General features: G+C 37.9%; 1 protein-coding gene across 10 annotated transcripts in view; it reads left to right on the top strand.

Moving 5' to 3' along the window:
* EVC2 (EvC ciliary complex subunit 2) overlaps positions 1-19989 on the top strand; it is a 60497-nt gene that overhangs the window by 9817 nt on the left and 30691 nt on the right. For all 10 annotated transcript variants that reach the window (XM_039728942.1, XM_039728941.1, XM_039728940.1 and 7 more), the window contains 5 exons: positions 3518-3704; positions 5366-5475; positions 6576-6638; positions 10531-10665; positions 12126-12277. In XM_039728942.1, the coding sequence (XP_039584876.1) occupies positions 3518-3704; positions 5366-5475; positions 6576-6638; positions 10531-10665; positions 12126-12277 (647 nt within the window). The remainder of the gene's footprint in view (positions 1-3517; positions 3705-5365; positions 5476-6575; positions 6639-10530; positions 10666-12125; positions 12278-19989) is intronic.

Genomic DNA, 19989 nt, shown 5'->3' with positions numbered 1-19989 from the left:
ATGGGTGCCCTACCTGGGTCAAGTGTGGGCTCTTTTGAAGGGTGAAGCACTGACCCTTGTGTTGCCCATTGTGTGTTTGGGTATCCTAACACACAATCATAGAAAAGCCATTGTGTCGTAGTCTGCATATTCAGTGGGACTCACCTACAGCACAGTATTTAATGAAAAAAGATTTCATTTGACTTGTGTAAATGCTTATGAGGAGCAAAGACCTCCCTATTGTAGGAAAGTTTTCTAATTTCCCGTTTTATTTTTACTGGACTGTTATTTTTTCTTTCTTTTTTTTTTCCCTTTTGTATTTTCCCTTTCTTTGCATCTGATGAAGTAGGTATGAATTTTTATAATTACAGTCAGTTCATCTTAGCTGTCTCCTGGAGAGAGAGAACACATCCAACTTTAGGACCAATCTGAATTCATGCACTGAAGTGGTGCCTATGAGGGTAGAGGATTCAGTAACCAGTACAGAAGAGGTGACATTATAACCTTCAACCAGATCAGCTGTGTAGAGAAGAATAAATAGGCATCACATCTCATGGCGCTAATTACCTCTGAAGTTGTTATTGAAACGGCACCATATAATGTATAATGAGGCTGAATAGTAAGCATTTCAGACATAAGAAGTAATAACACAGAATCTTCTGCTTTTCTATCTGTGGATCCCCAATTTTTATACCAGAGCCTCTCAGGAACAGTCTGTGAAACAGTCCCATGTTGATTTTCTGCTGTTTACAACACAGCCTCACACAGGCTCATTAAAAGCTGCAAAATAACTGCTGTAAGAGATTAAAGGTAATCTGTTGGAGGTGCTGTCTTTATCACAAAATACTTTTGTAGTGCTATTAGTTGTAAATTACTGAAAGCTGTACAATTATATGTGATTGTCTTCCACCTGCAAATGCAGTTCACATTTAATTGATTTCCTTGGCTTACCTTGTCTTCTGCCTCAGTCTTATTTCGAGTGAACAAATGCTTTCATGCTAAGAGGCAGACTGGCCATATGGTCCTCTTTAGCTGTTTTAAATAAAGGGAATTTTGCACATTTTCCTCCTCCTGCAATGAGTCGCTCCTCAGAGTGTAGAGGTGTTTCATGTTTGCTTCTTGGAGTCAGGATTTTTCCAACATCTTAACGTAGAAATAGCCTTATTGAAGCTGAGGTATTTAAATTTTACCAGTGTTCCAGCACACACGTCTTCCTTCTTTCCAGAAGTGTGTTTCTTTAAGAGCTTCATTCCATAGTATGACTTGAACTTTTCTATAACAGTACTTCACAGTGACAATAATCCTTAGCAGAGCTGTAATAAATCTTTAAATTTAATTGCTTGTCTTCTAACATTTTTGCCTGTCTTGTTTCTTAATCTCCTAAGCATTCATGCATTGGAGATTATCAATGATCCTATAATCTTTTCTTCTCCTTTTCTATTTCTAGTTGTTCTGACTTACTTCTAACAAGGATCCTCCATTCCTTTCAATTTCTATGGCGATTCCTTCCTTCTCTCTTTTTTGCTGTTGTGTCCATGCTCTTGCTGTGATTCTTTCATGCCATTCTCCTGGGGACCTGAAGTGAGATCTCTTGCAGGGGTTGATGACACACATGGGGCACTTCAGCAGCAGAGAGAAAATAGAGTAGGTGCTTATGCATCATCAGTGGCTTCCATTTGGTTTGGCTCATGTAGGTGCCTGGCAGCCTAAGCATCTGCTCCAAAAGCAAGAAAAAACATCTTCAGGCAAATTAGAGAAGCAATTTAAAGAAGGTAACCAGTGGTCACTGATCACAGGGATAGCACTTTGTAGAGGAGTTCTTTCTAGGAGCAGTCAAACCATATCTGTTGCTTGATTCTCATCTGCTGATTTCAAGGGAAAGAAATCCGAATTCTTTCAACCCTTTTGCAATTGAGCTAAATTCTGATTGCCAGTCAAAAATAAGGAATAAAAAACATGACTTTAATATTAATGGGAAATGGGGTTTTGAGACTTTTTTCTTGTTTCGTTTTGATTTTGCTTTTTAAAGCAGGTATCTAGCCTTTGTTGAAAGGCATTTTAAAGCAGGTATCTAGCAAATGGGGTTTTGAGACTTTTTTCTTGTTTCGTTTTGATTTTGCTTTTTAAAGCAGGTATCTAGCCTTTGTGATTGCACATGAAATGTTGAAAGGCATTTTCACTGCATCATGCCAGTTCAGAAACCAGGAGAAAGAAAATCTGACCAAAATATAACACATTTTTAATACTTGATGATTTTAACTCCCAGAAGTTGGGGTATAACTCATGATATACAAGCATATGATATTGGAAATGGTTCCCTCAGAAAGATAACTAAGCCTATTTTTATACATGCATTAATATGTACATTTTTATACATTACTTGCAGCTTCTAGTACAATAAGTAGTTGGGAATTTTGTCCCTTAATTTCTAAAACTGTCATCTGGTTCTATGCTGAATTGGTATGAAATACAGAGATCAGTGCACAATGAGACCATAGCTACATGTATTGAACCCTATGAAAACCATGAACTCTGGTGTGATTTCTGAAGTCTATCACAATTCATATTTTTAGAACTCACTTTTCATGAGGACTCCTTTTTTATTTTATATTGGCTGGTGTCCATATATAGTCTGGACATTTCCCTAAAAAGAGAACGGTTCAGCCTGAATCATAATTCTGTCAGTTAAAGGACTATTAATTTAGTGTCATTATTTAAACCTCATAAATCATTGTGAATATAGATCACCATATGATTATAGATGCTATAAAGATTTAGACAATTCTGCTTTAATATGAGTTATAGAGGAAGGCAATTTGGAAGGTTAGAGGTCAGTAAGCAGCTCTTGTGTTCAGAATAATTTCATTTAGAGGGTATAATTGCTCAATGAGACTTAAGGGCTTAATGGAATAAATAAATAAAATCACATGAGTGCATGTTGCTAGAGATTGGTGATTAGTGTATGACCATCACTGCTAACTGGAAGCACAGCCATGTACTCCCAAGTTCACTGGTGGCTCCATCTGCCCTCACGTGGGAAGGGCAAGTTGAGACAGCTGGCATCCTTCAGAGAATGGGGTTGCTGTGAAAGAAAGGAAAATAGAGACCAAAACTGCATGGAGAGAATTACTTTGCAGTGAGGAAGCTCGCAAAAGAAACATCCTTGTAGCACAAAGGTACAAATGTATGAATTTTCCAAACTCTGGTTATGAAGTTATGATCCAGTTTTGTGTTGTATGCGTTATCACGGGGATATTCAGAATTTGATTATGCTTCTGGTCCTGTATGAGCTGGGTTTCCACCTTCTGGCTTTCTGCCACTGTCTCCAAGCAACAGCTTGACATACCAAAGATTAAAATCTCACTGGGAGTGCGAGATCAAACTGAGTGTAGTTTCATTTGCAGATCACTCATAATACCTTCAAAAAATAAGTTTGCACATACAATTAAGTTTTATTTGTAATCAAGGCTATGAATTTTGCTGTTAAGATGCATATACAGCCATCTTGCACCATTAATGCTTATGTTTCTGATTTCAGGTGGATGTTGAACATGACCCTCAAACTGCATACATTACACTTGTGATTAATAATACCAACACATTGCTCTCAACAAACATCACAGATCTTATCCTCATGGACAACATCACTGGTCTACAAGTTCAAAAAAACAGTGGGAATAAGACCACAAATGGCATACAGATTTACAGGAAAAGTTTCTTGCAAGGTAACAAAATTTGCAGTAAAATACCCCTCATGACACATGTCAGAGTGCATGTGTTAAAATCACAGTATTTATTTATTTATTTATTTAATTATAGTGGTGTAAGTTATTTGATTATCAGTTAATACAGGTGAAAAAGTCTGGGAAAGGTTTTAGGCTTCGGTTTCCAATTCTGTCAGCTCACTCTTAACTGTTTTCACTCCCACCTTTGAACTGCTTCCAGTCTTCCAGGCACAGAACTGAGTCTCCTTTACTTTGTAAAAGTTGCCATCAAAAATTAGAGTCTTTCACAACTGTATTTGTTCATTTTGGGTATTTTTAAAAAATTTCTGCAAAAGGTATTTTAATAATGTTTTGAGGCTTCTTTAGCCAAGTGTAGCAGCTCAGCTTGCTGAGGTATTGAGGTGCATTGGAGTTCCAAAAGGCCGTACAAACAGGAAAAATGGTTCGCCAGAAATAAGGCAGCTCTTCTCAGTATGTGTTCTCTCCAAACTGAACAAATTATAAAGTCAAAGCAAGTAGTAGAGAAATAAACCTCTTCTAGTTGTGAAGTCAGTTTGTTCCTTTTCTAATTGGTAGCAGTTCAATCAGTACATATGCATTAAATTTTATCTTTCTTGATTTCTTCATCTCCTTTTTTCTAATTACAAGCACGTTGAAAATTAGCAGCTTGCTTTTGGGAGTCACGACATTTCTCCAGGAGATTCAGAAGTGTTCACTGATTCCTGTTTATGATGGAAGTAGCTCTGGTTATGATAGTTTTATGGTGAAAGATTTCCACATAGAAAAGGGAAATAAGTAGACCTGGGGCTGCTGTCTGATTGCAATTGGATAGCCAAACTCCATTTCTGTTAACAGCATTGTGAGCAGTGGTTTCAGGGCTGTCCTTTTTGGAAATGTCAAGGAATTGCTGGCTTTCCGCAGAGATTTCCTGAAAACAATTATCGTTGAAAAAGAATAGAAAAATTACTTCCATATCTGATCTAGTAAGCCAAGTTGGAGCTGCTATATAATTTATTTATAATTACTGAATGTGGAGTTGAAGCTTGCTATTCCAGACAAATCAGTGTGAAAAATACTGCAGTAGAAGAAAATCCAACAGACCAGATTTCTGCATAGTTTGAGGTTTGGTCATTACTATATTAATTCTGGAGTCAACCCATACCTTGCCACTGGGGCTGGGCAGCAAGGCTCTGTCTACACTGGAGTGTGTACTGTTATGCTCAATGTTGGCCATAATAATTTTTCCATGCTTCAGTGCATTGTGCATGAAAATTCACCTGAAATCTGTTACATTTCTCTTTGGTTTCAACAAGGGGAGAATCAGCAAGTTAGTGGTTAAAAAGTAGGCAGTCCATTTTATAATGAAAATATTTTAAAATAATCTCATGTGACTTTTGGTATCAAAAAGTAATGCTTTTGGGTAGGTCAAAGCATCATTTAATGCAGTTTCCAGATCCTGGGCTGAATTTGCTTGAATTCTTAGAGGCAGCAGATATGAAGGATGTTGCTGAGCTCAGGTGGCCATGAAGGGTCTACTCTGGATGTGTAGCATCTGCTATGTCAGAAAAGAAGAGCTCCAGTGCTGTCCCAGGCCTTCCCCAGGGATCTTTGAGAAATTTTCATGGAAGAAAGCAAATCTCTCCATATCCTTGTTTTAATAGGTGGAGAACACTTTGCAATCAACTACACTGCACTTCTTGATGCCGAAGAAATGTGGCATGGCAGGGTCTTGACACTGCCTGCAAAGCTAACTTTCAGGAGTTCATCACAGGTATTTTATTCACAATTTTATTCTGCTCTTCACAAGTTTTGTAAAAAAAAAATAGTCTCCAAAGTGGTTCTTGCCTGCCTAAACAATGAGGCCATCATGTAATGAAATGAAACTCTTAGGCTCTCTGATTGTTTGCCATGAATTTTTAAATGTATGAATTATTCTTCATAGCTAAAGAAGTCCTAGACCTCCTTAAGTAAAGTATTTTTCTGTGTTGTCTTGTAGACTTTCTTTATACTTTTCATATTTCTCGCCAGTTTATTGTTTTCTCCTGGAAATAAGTGTCCCACATACTTACATGTATATTCCTGAAGTCTCAGAAAGATTGGAAGTTTTGCCATATTTTTATAATAAAATAATTTATTTTAACTGAAAAACAAGTTGCAGCAAAGGAAAAGCCTCGTTGCTCATAAGAAAGACACCTTTTGGTATAAGAGTTTTCTGTGTCTGAAAGATTTCTCAGAGAAGCTGAGAAATCTCCGTCCGTGCTGATTTTGAGAACTCTGTTACATCAGGCTCTGAAACAATTGGTCTAATGTGGAATTAGCCTGGCTTTGAGTAGGAGACAGGACAAGTGGTTTCTGCCAAAGTAAAATTTTTCAGTTCTTAAATACAACTTGATGGTTTTTCCGTGGTTTTCATATTTATATGTAATTATAACTTGCAGATATATTTTGCTTTCAATTGCCTTTCTCCTTGTTTTTGGAGGAAAAGGTGTTCCATGTGTATGGGGAGTGGTACTAGAATGGTGCAGAGGAAAACTTACAAAAACAGGGCATGGTAAAAGTTGAGATTTATGTACTTACTGACTGTGGCTCCTGTTCTGTGCATTCTCAGATTTTACAGCAAAGAAAAATGTAATACTTTGTGCACTGGGATATGGGGAGTGTATCCCACAGAGCAGCTGCTTCCATGTCTTTTAGTGTTACACCTAAGTACACTGCATTTTCCTATCAGATTTATTTCAGCTTTAAGCTTAATAAGAAGTGTAGCTAATCTTCCAAGGAGAGGCTTTTCTAGGCTTTTCTAGAGACTCTAGGCTGTTTGCCAGTGGATTTTGCTTTTTTTTTAATACAAGTAATTTTTTGTATCTCTCTCAGAATAGAACACATCTCATATCATTGACAGCATCACTTACCATAACAGAAGAAGAAAAGACCAAGGTAAATTCTGTGATTTGGTATTACATTGACTCTTCTGCTTATGCTTCTGGACAATCTAAAGTAAATCCTAGGAGCTAAGGATGTACTTGTGTACCTGTGTCTCATCACTCAGCTATTGGCTAGTAATCATACCCAGGTTCTGCCTTCACAGATTTTAAGAGAAAGAAAACAGGACTCAACATAACTCTTTTTTGTCTTAAACTAGCAATATTTAGTATAGAAAAATCTAAAAATGCCATTATGCTCCTTGCCATGTTCTTTCATTTGAAGAATCATCCAGGCATAGGAAACGGTGATGAGGATTATGTTCACCTGCTGCTGTGCCTAACTACCATGAGAAAGCTTTTTGTTTTTCCAAAAGGGTAAAAGTATCCTCCACCCACTGAGGAAAGGTTTCTGTATGATGCTGATAGTCAAGCCTGACAAAACTGTGGAAAGAATGGCATAGTTTATGCTTCCTTTCATTTTTTAACTAGTCATTCTTCCAATATGACTTTCTGTTCTTGGCTTCTGAAGTAATTCTGAAAAGTCGTTTTTAACAGGCCAAATAAACCTTCAAAATTACATTGATTGCAGCACTATTATTCTTGTAGATAGTTTTTTTTATTAAAAAACTCTCTACTTCATCCATCAGTTTCATTGCTAGAGTAATCCCTTCACCAAACTTGTTTTTCTCCCAGCCTCTCATTAATTTGACAGGCTGCTGCTGCAAGGGGTCGTTTTTAAAGAAGCTGTGGCTTGGTTGGCAAAAGTACTGGGATTATTTGTCTTCAGGCAGAAGCAAAGAGTTTGTTTCACCACAGAACATTTTTGCCATGGCTGTGCATGTGGATAGGGCTTGCCTGAATAGGTCCTGAGCACTAGACCACTCATTCCTTCTATGACCTGTCCCAGGAGTTTCTCTCTGCCTTTAGAATAAGTAGTCTGTTTGGAGATTGGGCACAGGGGCCTCTTGTTCCAGTATTCTCTTCTGCTGGGATCTCTGCCTTCCTTCTCAGCTTTTATTATTGTAATAGATAACATGTCCAGACGTGGCTTTCTTGTATTTGAAGATCAAGTGCCCATTCTGTTAAAATGAATGCCATGATTAAACATGACATGAACTAAAACTATACATAAGCTAGAGAACTCATAGTCCCTGGATAAAGATCTAGTAATATTTAAAAGGATTGGACATTTGTATAGCTAAGAATTACAAATGGACTTGCTAAATCTATTTTTTGGAAACTATTGGAGGTGTAAACCATGAAGTAGCTGACTGGGTTAGAAAAATAACCTCATAAATGTTTTTTTTTTTAAATTTGGTGTGAATTGATTTGCAGCAGATATTGATGTCTTAAGCCAAGACTGCAAGCTGCATTGGTCTCAACTGACCATGAAAATTTCTGCATCTGTTATTATACATAAAACTTTTTTACTGTGCTTATTATTTTTTCCAATTTGAACTTGATAGTTAGACCTCAAAAAGTTCTTGTGAACTGTTCTGTAGATAGGTAAAATTAGCTCAGCTGCATTTGAAATTGGGCTTTGTAACTAAAATGTGTGGTAAAGATGTGTGGAAAATACCATAAATCTTTTGAAAAATAAAGCTTAGAAATTATTTAACACATCATGTTTCACATGCATAATATTTGACTTTGGGCTCTGGCCAAGCATAAGGTGTTTTGGAATGAAACCAGTTTGTGCAAGGAAATTAGGATTAGCTGGAGAAGGTGTGATATATTTTATTTCACTCATATTGTCAGCTATCATAAATGCTATCCATTTCAGATTTATTTATTAAAAATAATTATTTAAGCCTGTTCATGGATATGTTAAAGCCAATGCACATATATGACTAAGTGGGCAGTATTTGGGAATGACAAAGGAAGAATTAATTACATAGTAATGACAGTGTCATGCTGCATTGGTCCCATCAACTTTCACATGATTTGCTTGAACACTTGATACTATGCTGTTCTTTAACATTTTACAAACCCTTTATCTTCTGTGCCACTGGAAGAAAGTGCTTGTTTTCCTGGAACAAGGTAATTTTGTGGGTTATGAAAAAAATATGAGTATTGCTGATGTGAGTATCCGTGCCAGATGTCATCCCACAGTGCTTCAGGGCCTGTCAGTACTTTGTGCCTGTGCTGGGCGAGTTTGATGCTGCATGGGACACTGGTGAAAAGGGAAGTTCTCCCATCTGAGCCTGTTGCATGGGAGAGATGATAATAATTCCTTTACATTGATTTCTATGAGGCTTGCTTCCCTCAGCATCGTGCAAAGCAGTGGGAGCATGTCAGTTCTTGAAAGAAGCTTGGGCCTGTACTGCCTCTTCCCACTGCTGGGATGGCTTTAGAGGTTGGCTTAGGGAATGGCTTTTGAGGCCTGCTGATGTGTCATGGTTTGAAGGTCGTTCTGCAGGGCCAGCACTGGTCTTGACTTGAGCCAGGGCTCTGGCACCTCCCCTGCACCATCTGCTGTGGTGCTTTCAGATGCCATTAAGCACCTGCTGTGTTCTGCTTGGACTGACAGCTCCCCCAAAGACATGGACTGTCCTTCCAGAGCCCATTTTCTTGAAGTATAAAAGCACAGACAAAACTGCCTGCCCTCATGCAGACTGACTGTCCCACCATGGGTCTCACCTCTTACTTAGAAAGCACAGAGTCATTCCATAGCCAGTGCTTTTTCTTCACCAAAAGAAAAGCTTCTTAAGCAGCTTCTTTTCGGCTTTGCTGAATCCATAACCTCACCAGATGTTTGCTTTCCCCAGAAGCCCAGAAAGATCCTTAAATTTCACAGAGTGCATGGAAATTAGACAAATGCAAGTGGGTTCAGACAAAATGATGAAGTGGTTTCAAAGCAGCTTTTTTTTCCCTAAGTATTATCTATAGCATCTCCTTTCCCTGAAAATGGAGGGATCTCATTCAGAGTCCTGATGTGACAGAGGTTTCCAATTTCAATAAACTATTTTCAAATTGTGGGCCATGTTGGAATATTGTTTTCTATGCAGAATTACCATTGACTCTGTGGAATGCTGTCAGGTTTCTGTTCCAAGAAAGAGCCAAACGCAGCTTGCAAGCAGCATGTTAATTATTTACAGTTCCTAGCCCCAGCAGAATGATCAGTGGTGAAACATTACACTAATAGCTGTGCTCTGTTTTTCATTGAAAGATCTCATAGAACTAAACAAACACAGAATTAACTTTTGCTACAGAGAGCATGAAGTAAAAATTAATTTTTAATGCAATTCAATTTAAAGATTAAGAGCTAAAGTGAAAGGTCTGAAAAGTTGTTTGTGGCTCATGGTTCTGCCAGCCTTTTCTTACTCAGGCTAATGCAGAAGCTGCAAGGCTGCACACAGATTGGGTGGGTGTCAGTTGCATGTTTATTCTGAACTCATATTGGTGCTTTCTCCCTATGTTTTTTACTCAGTTTCATTGAATCAAGAAATGGCCATTAATTAAAGTAGCCAACATCTGAATTACTTTCCAGAGCCTATGAGCAACATCTAATGCCAGAAATTTCAATGAGACTTCTTAGGAGAGTGACAGCTATGGAAAATAGGCTATTGAGTACAGGGCACCCAGAAGTCAAAGCAAAAAAATACAGTCTGTGGGGTTCTCTTGCTTGAATTACACAGGACAAGGTGAACAGAGCAAATTTAATTTGGACAAAGGTGAACATAGCAAACCGTGCTGACTTGGAAACCTATTGAAAATACACACTTGTTTGAAAATATTCATCAAGATGTAGTAATAACATAGAGCTGAGAAATACTGAAGTTGTGTGAAGCCATTTAAAAATAATTTACAGTTTGCTTACAGTTGCAGTCTTTGAATTACAGTTATGATCTGACCTTTTTATATATTAAAAATAACATTTTAATTAAATGATCTTTTAATTTCAGATTTTATACAGCCATGCCATCAGTGCTTCAGCATTCTTCATTGCTTTTTTTGTTTCCCTTGTGTTGACATGTGCTGTCTTTTTCATCATTTACCGAACCCAAATATTAAAATGGAGTTTCTGTAGTAAAAACCAGGTAAGTTGTACTCTCTGTCACGCTAGGTTATTTAATTTTGTCACTGATCATGTGTGATGATATAACTTGCCAAGATTGTCTGAAGAGTTTTTGAAGATGAATAAGAAGCCACCAAGTGATGGATTTGGCTCACAGGTAATGTAATCTCTACATCCTCTAAACTTTAGTGTGGTCAGGTTTACAGGTGAGTGTAAGAATGATACCCTGATCAAAAAAAACCTGCTGTTAGTACCTGGATGTTGGCTCTAGATCAGAGGGGGATTACCCTTTGCCTGTTCATTTCTTTTCATATTCCTCTCTTCCTCCCCTCCATCCCTCAGAATTAGAAGCAGGATGTCTCTGGGTTATAAGAAGTAGCCAAGGGAGTCAACAACTTTTTTTGAACACAGGAACTTTGGTTCAGATTTTTTTCCTGATTATCAGGAATAGGGATTTGAATTTTGGTCTTAGTTTCTTCAATGTGCAATAACATCTTCAGTGATTAAGCAAAACAGATAGGATTGAGGATGAAGTATTTTCATTGTTCTGTCCCAGTTTGAAGTATTTCAGTATATATTGCCCAGAGAAAGAAAATACAGACTCTCATAGATATTAATCAAGTTGGTGCAATTTCAGCCATTCCAACTGTTAAATTTTTTTGTATTTATGTAAATTATAACCACTTCATTGGGAGGGAGCTCAAGACCTTAGTGAGAATATTACAGTGATTGGAGCAGTCCTAAGAAAGGCTTGCTGAGAGCTTTGAACTCCTTGTCTGCAGAAAGGGTGGTGGATCTCTCATCACTCTGCACTGACCAGAGTAGCTCACAAATCACTTATAGCCTTTCTGCTGTTGAAAGTTACACCATCAGTAACTTTTATTTATTTTCGGTCTGAAAAATAAATCTCTTTAACTGAAAAGGATGCAACTTGTTCCTTTTGCAAAGGAAATAGTGATAATGAATTAGTAGGAAAGGTCCAGCTTGGTCTGGCATCAGATATTTATAGTGGGATTTTTACACAATATTATTAGCCCTCAGTCTGAAGTCTCTGCAAACTGAATCACTTCCATCATGGATAGGATTTATTTTTCCATGTTGTTCACCTAATAATACTGTAATGTTGCCATATGTAATTTGTATGCCATGGTAATTTTTTTAAAAAATTACCTAGGAAGTTTGAAGTGGAAGACAACTTCCTAGATGACTTTCACAAGTGTTCTCTCTTCTCCATTTCTTAATCTGTATTCCAAATCAGTTATATGCTAAAAAAATGAGTCTGAAATAAAAGTAGTATCTTTGATTTCAGATACATATCTGAATTGCACAACGTCTTTCTACTCTTTCCAGTGTTACAGTTTGATGATAAGTAGAAACTTTCTCACCCAGAGTTAAACTGCATTAAAATTAGATCAGACACTCACTATACATTTTTTTTTTTATAATCTAAAGTTTGCTACTTTTTCTCCCTTTTCTTTTTAGGACATACAGCCTGATCTCAGCCAAAATCACAAGGTGGAGCATTCTCAATTTAATTCAGGTGATCTCTTTAGTGGAGATATGATTATGAATGACCAAATCATTGATATTCTGTCCTTTGAAGAACCTGGGAACATGCGTCAGGCTTTAGAAGAGTAAGAATTCACTTCTATTACATCACATTTTTTATTTTTATCATCAGCCAGACCTATGAATATGTTTTGAGTATCTCCTCTTTTTTTTGTTTTTTATAGTGTTTGTTTACATGTATTACAGCACTACCTTAGGTTTTTGAACTGTTTTAGACAATCATCTATGGGAACAGAAAGCCATCGTATTTCATACTGATTCACTTGTAGAAGTCACAACACGATCTAGGCCTTAGACATGCATGTCTTTCAATCCAAATAAACACCTTTCTTTGTCTCTCTGTGGTTCACTACATGAAGGGAAACTTTTTGGTGTGCAAGAAAATACTGAAACAGTTTTCTACTATTGCTTAACACATTCTGCTTTCAGAAGGGTGGCTTTTGTCCTAGAAAGGAGAGCCCCTGCTGAGTACCAGTATTACTGTTCAGCAGCTGGATCAGAGTCTAAGGTGTGACAGTTTGTAGTATTGCCAGAAAGATACTGTGTACCTGTGATTGCTGGGACCACTGGCCAGAGCAGAGAAACACCCCTGGTACTGTTGAAAGGCTTTTTGACAGAAACATGCCACTGTTAAAGGTCATCTGTTCTTTGGCTGAATTTTATAAAAAGGTCTTATGTGAGGATGAGCAGATGTTGTTTATGCAGTCTTACCATTATCTCCTGGTAAGTGAGGTTAAAGGCAGTGCTATGCAACTATAAAATTTGTAGAAGCTGAAAAGTTACAGGACCATGGATGGAATTTTCTTTCTTTAAGGGTGACTAACAGCATTATTATTTTCTGCCTTTCCCTGATAATTGGGAACTTATCTCTATAAATTGCACATTGGTCCTTGCTTTTATAACTGTATAGCAACTCAGGCTTTGAGAAGGCTTATCCTGAAAATAATTTCGTGAATATTAAGAAGAACAGGATCAAACATTTTTTTAAACTCACTTTAGCATTAATTTATTTCAGGGATAGTTAGGATCTAGCTAGATTGAAAAAAATTGCTGGACTATTTTCAGATACATTAGGGATTTGAAAGGTAAATATTCCTGCAGACCTTTCTAAAGGTTTATTTTTATAACAGGTTTATTTCTAAATCTATAAAACAGGATTTGTATCCTTGTTTGAGTATGTGTCCAGGGGCTGAAGTTTTTTAATGTTTTTTATGAAGTTAGTGCATATGTCTCTTGCTTCCTTTTCTTCCTCAGTTTTTATTTTGTTTACCTCTAAAGAGGTAGAGCATTGCAGTGAATAAACTAGATGCCCATTAGTCAACACTCACTAAACTGCTTCACCTTCTAAGCTATCTTTTGCTTTTCCAGGGTGAGGATAGTAGATAGACCACAAAGGTATCCAGAGTTACAGTGATTCCTGCTATGAAAGATGATTGAAAGGGTGATAGGTATTTTCAACCAACATCATCTTGCTTGTATACTAGCTTGGTAATTCCTTCTGGGTGTTTTGGTGTTTTGGTGCAGGTATGTTTCATTTTTGTCTATGTGATACACATACAAGCTTGCCAGCATAACTGATAACATCCTTTTCATTGCACTCTCATAGTTGGAATCATTTTGGTCTTTCAGATACAAATGAGAAAAATACTCTGAAAAGTAAGAGCCACATGTTATTTTCTTCTTTGCAACATAAAGCTGATCTTTTTTTTAAGAAGTGACAGTGCCAAATCGTTCAGGAGGTACATCAGGAGCATGTGTTCAATATTTATGGACAGGGACAGCTTTGGAGTGTAGGCAGTTTGCAGTGTCAGGAGGATTGGCTAGAGAACAAAACATACTTTTAATGTTTCATAGGGAAGCTTCTTGGTTACTCATTTTCTGTATTTTGTCTTAATAAGTTATATCCTTGATGTACATTATGCAGCAAAATAGCTTGGCTTTTATTCTCAGTGGGTTCCTTGCTGTGTGTATTACTGAATATTGGCTTCTGGGCAGTGAACACTAATGAGGGGAAGCTATATGATTTGGGTATTTGACTGGCACACTAGAAGATCATGTTCCAAAATGTTGTGGGTCTCTTTTTCTGTATGTCTACAGGAGAATATAAAGAAAGCTGAGCAATTTGGGTTTGTGTCCAGTGTGATGGAGGTTAACCATTCTCATAGTCTCAAAAGATGCAGATATGTTAAAGAGAACTTAATTTCTTTAAATGGCTTTCCATTACTACACCTTTTCTTTTTAACCTTCATTTTGTACAGCTGTGCTTCCTTGAGTTTATCAAAGCTCTAGCTGAATTTGAACCCAATTGCTGGTACACAATACCAATTATTTTAGTAAATGAGTAAGTAATATGTGTATATTGCAGCTGATTTTTTCCTGTGGTAGAGGAAACTGAGGCCAATGTACTAGAGAATAGGATCAAACTGTCTCCAGAAAGCCTTGATAGAAAAATAAAAATTATTTACCATGATCTTAGAAGTTCACTTTTTCTTTTAAAATCTAAATTTCTTACTGTACCTGCCAGTTTGATTTGCTATGGAGCAAATGTTCTATTTTTTTTAAACCCTGAATTTAAATGGAAAGTAAGAATTACAGAATCATAGAATCTTAAGGGATTGGAAGTGACCTTAGTGATCCTCTAGTCCCAACCCCCCCACCATAAGCAAGGACACTTCCCACCAGACCATGTTGCTCATGGCCTTATCCAGTCTGGCTGTGAATACCACCAGGGATGGGGTATAGATGATCATGTTGTCATAGCAGCTAGACTTGACTATTCCTACACAGAAAATAGTGGGAAATGGTTACATGGTTAGTACAAAAAAAAAAAAAAAAAAAAGAGGGGCTAAATTTCTGTTTTTCATAACTTGGAAAGAATGTAATTAAAAGTTTAGAATTTTTGAAGGGAGAGCATATTCAGTGCTTCCGTTTTGTGAAATGTGTACAATGCAGGAGTATAACTAAATAGTAATCAAGTTGATATAAGATGCAGTGAATGCTCATGGTATGAAGTCCAAACCCTGCATTTGTGGTTCTGTATGAATGCTGCTGGAAACTTCACAAGTGTGTAAACTATACTCTTTTTTTATCAGAGATCAACTGCTTAATATATGATAGGAGCCTGTAAGATTGGGGAGCTGAAGAAAACAATTAATTTAAAATTGATAAATACATATCTTCATCTTAAAAATGCCACTTTTCTTTGATGTTGGCTAACTGTGAAGTGTTTAGAATTATAAGGGTCATTTCTGCTGTTTACCTGGAACAATTTATCTCATCCAGGAGAGTCTTCTTTTGAGAGTTGTGCTGTGCCTGATGCTGTATTCCATATCATTTTTAATGAAGATTGATATCTCCTACCATTTTTGTCATCTGAATACTCACGCTGCATGGATAGATCAGAAGAATCTGAGGAGATCATAGCAGAGCTGGAAGCTCCTCAGGCATTAATGCATAATGCATATAGCAATAATACTTATTTATTATTTTGTTAGTATCCAGGCTGAAGTTGGTGTTTTTGAAGTCAGTGGTGATGTCTTCACCAGAAGCAGAATTGGAATCTTTCATACACTCTTTTTGCATCATTGCTTTTCTGAATAAAAGAGTGAAATAACCATTTTCTGTACTGTGTTGCCACAGCAGTATTGCAGGTAGATGTATTTTTAAAGTTGATTTTCTGAAGATCATTGATTTGTCATATTTCTTATTTTCTGGAAGCAATGCAGAGGTTCTCAGTGTCTTAAATGCTGCATTTTAAAAATGTTTTCTAAACATATGTTTGAAATACTCTCTTTATATTGCTGTGGAGAATTAAAGGAATTTGGTAGGTGAAACTGCTGCCAGATATAATGCTTAGACTTTCTATCAAGTTTTCATGAATCTTTGTTTTCTGAAGAGCTTCTGGTCTCTCAGCTCAATTTTTCATCTTTTTCCATTTTTTTTATTTATATATTATTTCTTGGCTGTATATCAGGAATCCTGGTTTTGATTTTGTCAGCATTCTGACTTCTGGAAAGCTAAACCTAACCTGTGACTCACCCATGTAAAAGCATCCTTAGATAGTCCTCATGTACCTTTCTTAGCAATTTCATTTACTGATGTTTGTATTCTCTGTGGGCTGCTGCCTGAGCTGTGCTGAGTTCACACTTGGCTGTGTAAGTGCCACAGGACTGATGGATGAACTCCCCCAGTTCAGAGCTGGCTGCAGGCCAGTGGAGCCACTGGTGTATCACAGAATATCTTCAGACCTGTGCTAACACAGCCTGGCAGCAGGCAGGGACCAGGGAAATGCAACACATCCCACTCTGGAGTGCCAGAAGAATTTGGGCTTGGGCAGTCAGTAGCTGTGGGTGGGTGTTCAGACCTCATGCCATTGCCTCTGCTTCTACTTTAGTACAGTTGGAATCTCCTGCAGAGGTTTGTGCCTTGTGCTGCAGCTGTGTAAATCCCAGCCCTGAAGTGTTTACAGCCACTGTTGAGACTGGACCCAGTAGAAGAGCATGGAATGCAAAGGAAGGAAAAAGGAGGGAGGTGTTGAAGGGAGGAAGGTAGGGAGCTGCACAGAAGGGTCACACTGACATTCTTTAAAGAACTACCAATAAAACACAACAACAAACTAAACAGACAAAACCCCAAAATATAGCTGAGTTTACTGATACTGCATTACTAATCCCTCAATAAATGGATAATTTGTGAAACAAAGCACATCAACAGCTTTTGAAGACCTCTAATGCCCATTACACTCAAATTGGCTTTGTTTCCTGTGACTAAAGCCAGCACTGCAGGAACTGGTTTCTTTTTGATTATTGTCTGACTCTTTCTCCATCTTCACTCCTGTGAAGTGTGACAAGGCAACATGGACCATAATGTCTGGATGTTTTCCTCCCATTTCTTTCCTTGCTGCAGCAGTCCCATCGTCACTGTGCCCGTGGGTACAGGGCATGTGCTGCTCTGGCTGTAACAGTGGGTGCCACTGGGCTGGGGTGCTTGTCTGGCTATCTGTCCTTCTCTCTTTCCATTCTCCTCTCCATCAGGAGTTGGTGCAGCTGCTGTGTCTTGGGGCTCTGAGTCGCTGCTGAAGTGGAAACAGTGGAGACAAAGTGTCTACAAATGGCTCTGAATTACTGAATTGCATTCTTTTCAGGAGCCTTGTGTGTTTGAAGCAATACTTTTGCAGAAACAGCTACCACGGAGCTCCAGTCTCCTTTGGATACTTTTGTCATACTTGTGCTACTAAGTAGCTTGCATTGGCAGAGGGGAGATGAGCCTTCTGAGAATGACAGGCTTTTCTGTTTTGATGAGAAAATGTTATCGAAGGGAAATTTGTTTAATGCTTCTCTCCCTTTTAGACTTCAGAAAGTTGTGTCACAGTAGTTTCTAATCTTTATAAATTCAGAAAAAAAGTATTAAAAATGTGTTTGAAAGCTATTAGTTATTTTTAGGAGTGTTAAATTCAGCAGCTATAAGTTCTCCTGTTCAGAAATTCTCTCTGTGGGTCTGTAATTTGAATAAAACACTTAAAGACACACTTACTTGATAATTAATAAGAGGTTTCCATTTTTTTGTAGTGTGTTGTGTTTTGGTCTGTCTTTTTTTGAATTAACTGTATTTGGTTTCCTGACCTCAGCTGCTTTACTGTATTCTTTCATTAGGTCTGTGGAGGACATCAGTTGCTCAGGCACTCTTTCTGCTTCTCTGTGTTTGGCATCTGGGATTCTCCCCTTCCAGATCTCTCTAACAGATTTTTAAAACCTCTTTCTCTTCAAGTGAGTGAAAAAGCTTTACACTTGCTGTTTGAAGTTTCATTTTCCATGTGTCTGTTCAGCTTTCCTTCCCCCACCCTTTTGTGCCACCTGCCTTCTGTACTCTTCTCATCCTTTCTCTGTGTGCTTTGTCCAACAAAAGCTTTCAACTTTTTCATCATAAGGTTGCCATCAGCTACCTGTACTTCATTAGCTTTCATGTTTCTATGATGCTGAATATGCTCAGGAAGTGAAGCAAGACCTTTTAAACATCAGTTACTGTAACAAGCAGAGTGCAGAGCATTTAAAGCAAATTATTAAATGCACCATGGCTTGAGGAGGCAGTGTCAGGCTAGAATTTTTTTTTTCCTGTGTATCATGAAACATTTAATCTGGTTGATTGTAAACAGTGTTCTTCTGAAGGACTTAAATGAAACCAAATGAAAGCATTCAGTTTATTATATGTACAGGATTCCTGATTTATTGACTGTTAGTGTGAAGCAGCATGCTAGGGGTGCCCTCAACCTCTGTTTTGAGTAAAGAGCTTGAAGCAAGGTTTCTGATGTGTGTGATGAACTTGTCTCATTTCTGCTGGCTGCTGTATGGAGATCACGGACCAGAAGCAGAGCACATCAAATGGAAGGGAGCTTTCAAGTTTTTACAGCCACAACCTTTCTTCAGCTGCCACTGCCAAAAGGTGATGTGGGTGCTGTCTTCAAAGATGTGACCTGGGAGAGCTATGGCTTGTAATTATGTAATTTTCTCTCTGCTGTTACCCTTGGTTTGGTGGAAGAGTTCATAAACTTCTCTTCCATTGCTTTCTTCACCAATGTGCTGTCAGGAAAATAAGAATGTGAGTTGCAGGTTAAATACACCTGAGATCCCAGGAGCCTCATTATTCACTTGCTGACACAGCGGCATCAGGTGATTATTATCATTGCTCCTCCTGCATTTTGCATCATGTGGACTTACTGGGGTACTGTAGTTCTCCTTGAGAGTGAAAAGGAGCATGGGAATCTTGCTGGAAATGGAATCAGGTTGAGTCTGTAATGACTTGCAGCAAGTAAGAAGAAGTGCTGTGGGAAGACTGAGGGAAAGATAACAGGAAATGTTCTGATGGTGTTTCATTTTGGTTTTCATTCTTGGGATCACTGATGAAGAAGAGTGGAAAAGTAGCAGGGAGGTGGGTGAGGAATCGCTTTAATCTTTGGGGCATGCTTTAAAAAAACCTGTATTTGTGATAAGGAATAAATTATGTGTTATGAACTAAGTAACAATGTGGTAGAGCTGTGAAGTGTTACTTTCCAAGGAGAGGGGTGAGGAATTCAGTCTTTCACATCTCAGTAAGAAAGGGTTAGTAGGTGCTGTGGCAACCATCTATCATTGCATGCTTGAAGAACAGAAAAGTAATGACTAAGGAACTTGTTGTTCCAGCAAACAAAGAGAGTTGAAAGTTGTAACTAATAAAATTCTGAGCATGAGGCATTCTTTGGAGAAATTACCTAGTGGAACAATTGATTAAAATGTTAGTTCTTTGTTGGGGGATGCTTGAAAGCCAGGATGTTTCTCAGAGAAGACAGATATGCTTCAATTAAATTAGAGCTGCTGAACTTAAAGCAGGAAGTAAAACAGAAAATAAATTTGGTGCCTTGGATTTTACAGGCCAGTAATGAATTAGTGAATCTATGAAGGAAAGCCTCCTACCACTGCCTCACAGTCATTAGAAAAATATTATAGCAAAAAGCTCCCATTCTCTGATTCGTTGTTTTTGTTTAAGTGCATTTACACAACTCTTTTTTTCAAGTTGTCAAAAAGAGCTTGATAATAGCTGGGTGTGTCAGCAAAAGTCCTGAAACTGTAAGCAAAATGACTTAAGAGAAAACAGACATCTGTATCTGCTGTGTTGCTTCAGCATCCTGTTACCTTGATCCTGCCATCACCTGCCCTCTGTTCTGGAATAAGAAGGGCTCTCCCCAGGGATCAGTGCCCTGAATGTAGGTGGAATGTTACCAGGAAAGCTGTGTACCTCCAGCTGC

The sequence above is a fragment of the Passer montanus genome, unplaced genomic scaffold (genome assembly GCF_014805655.1).
Source record: "Passer montanus isolate IOZ18808 unplaced genomic scaffold, ASM1480565v1 scaffold67, whole genome shotgun sequence".
Taxonomy (NCBI): domain Eukaryota; kingdom Metazoa; phylum Chordata; class Aves; order Passeriformes; family Passeridae; genus Passer; species Passer montanus.
Note: the sequence above shows the minus strand (reverse complement) of the source record. Positions and strands in the feature narration are given on the sequence as shown.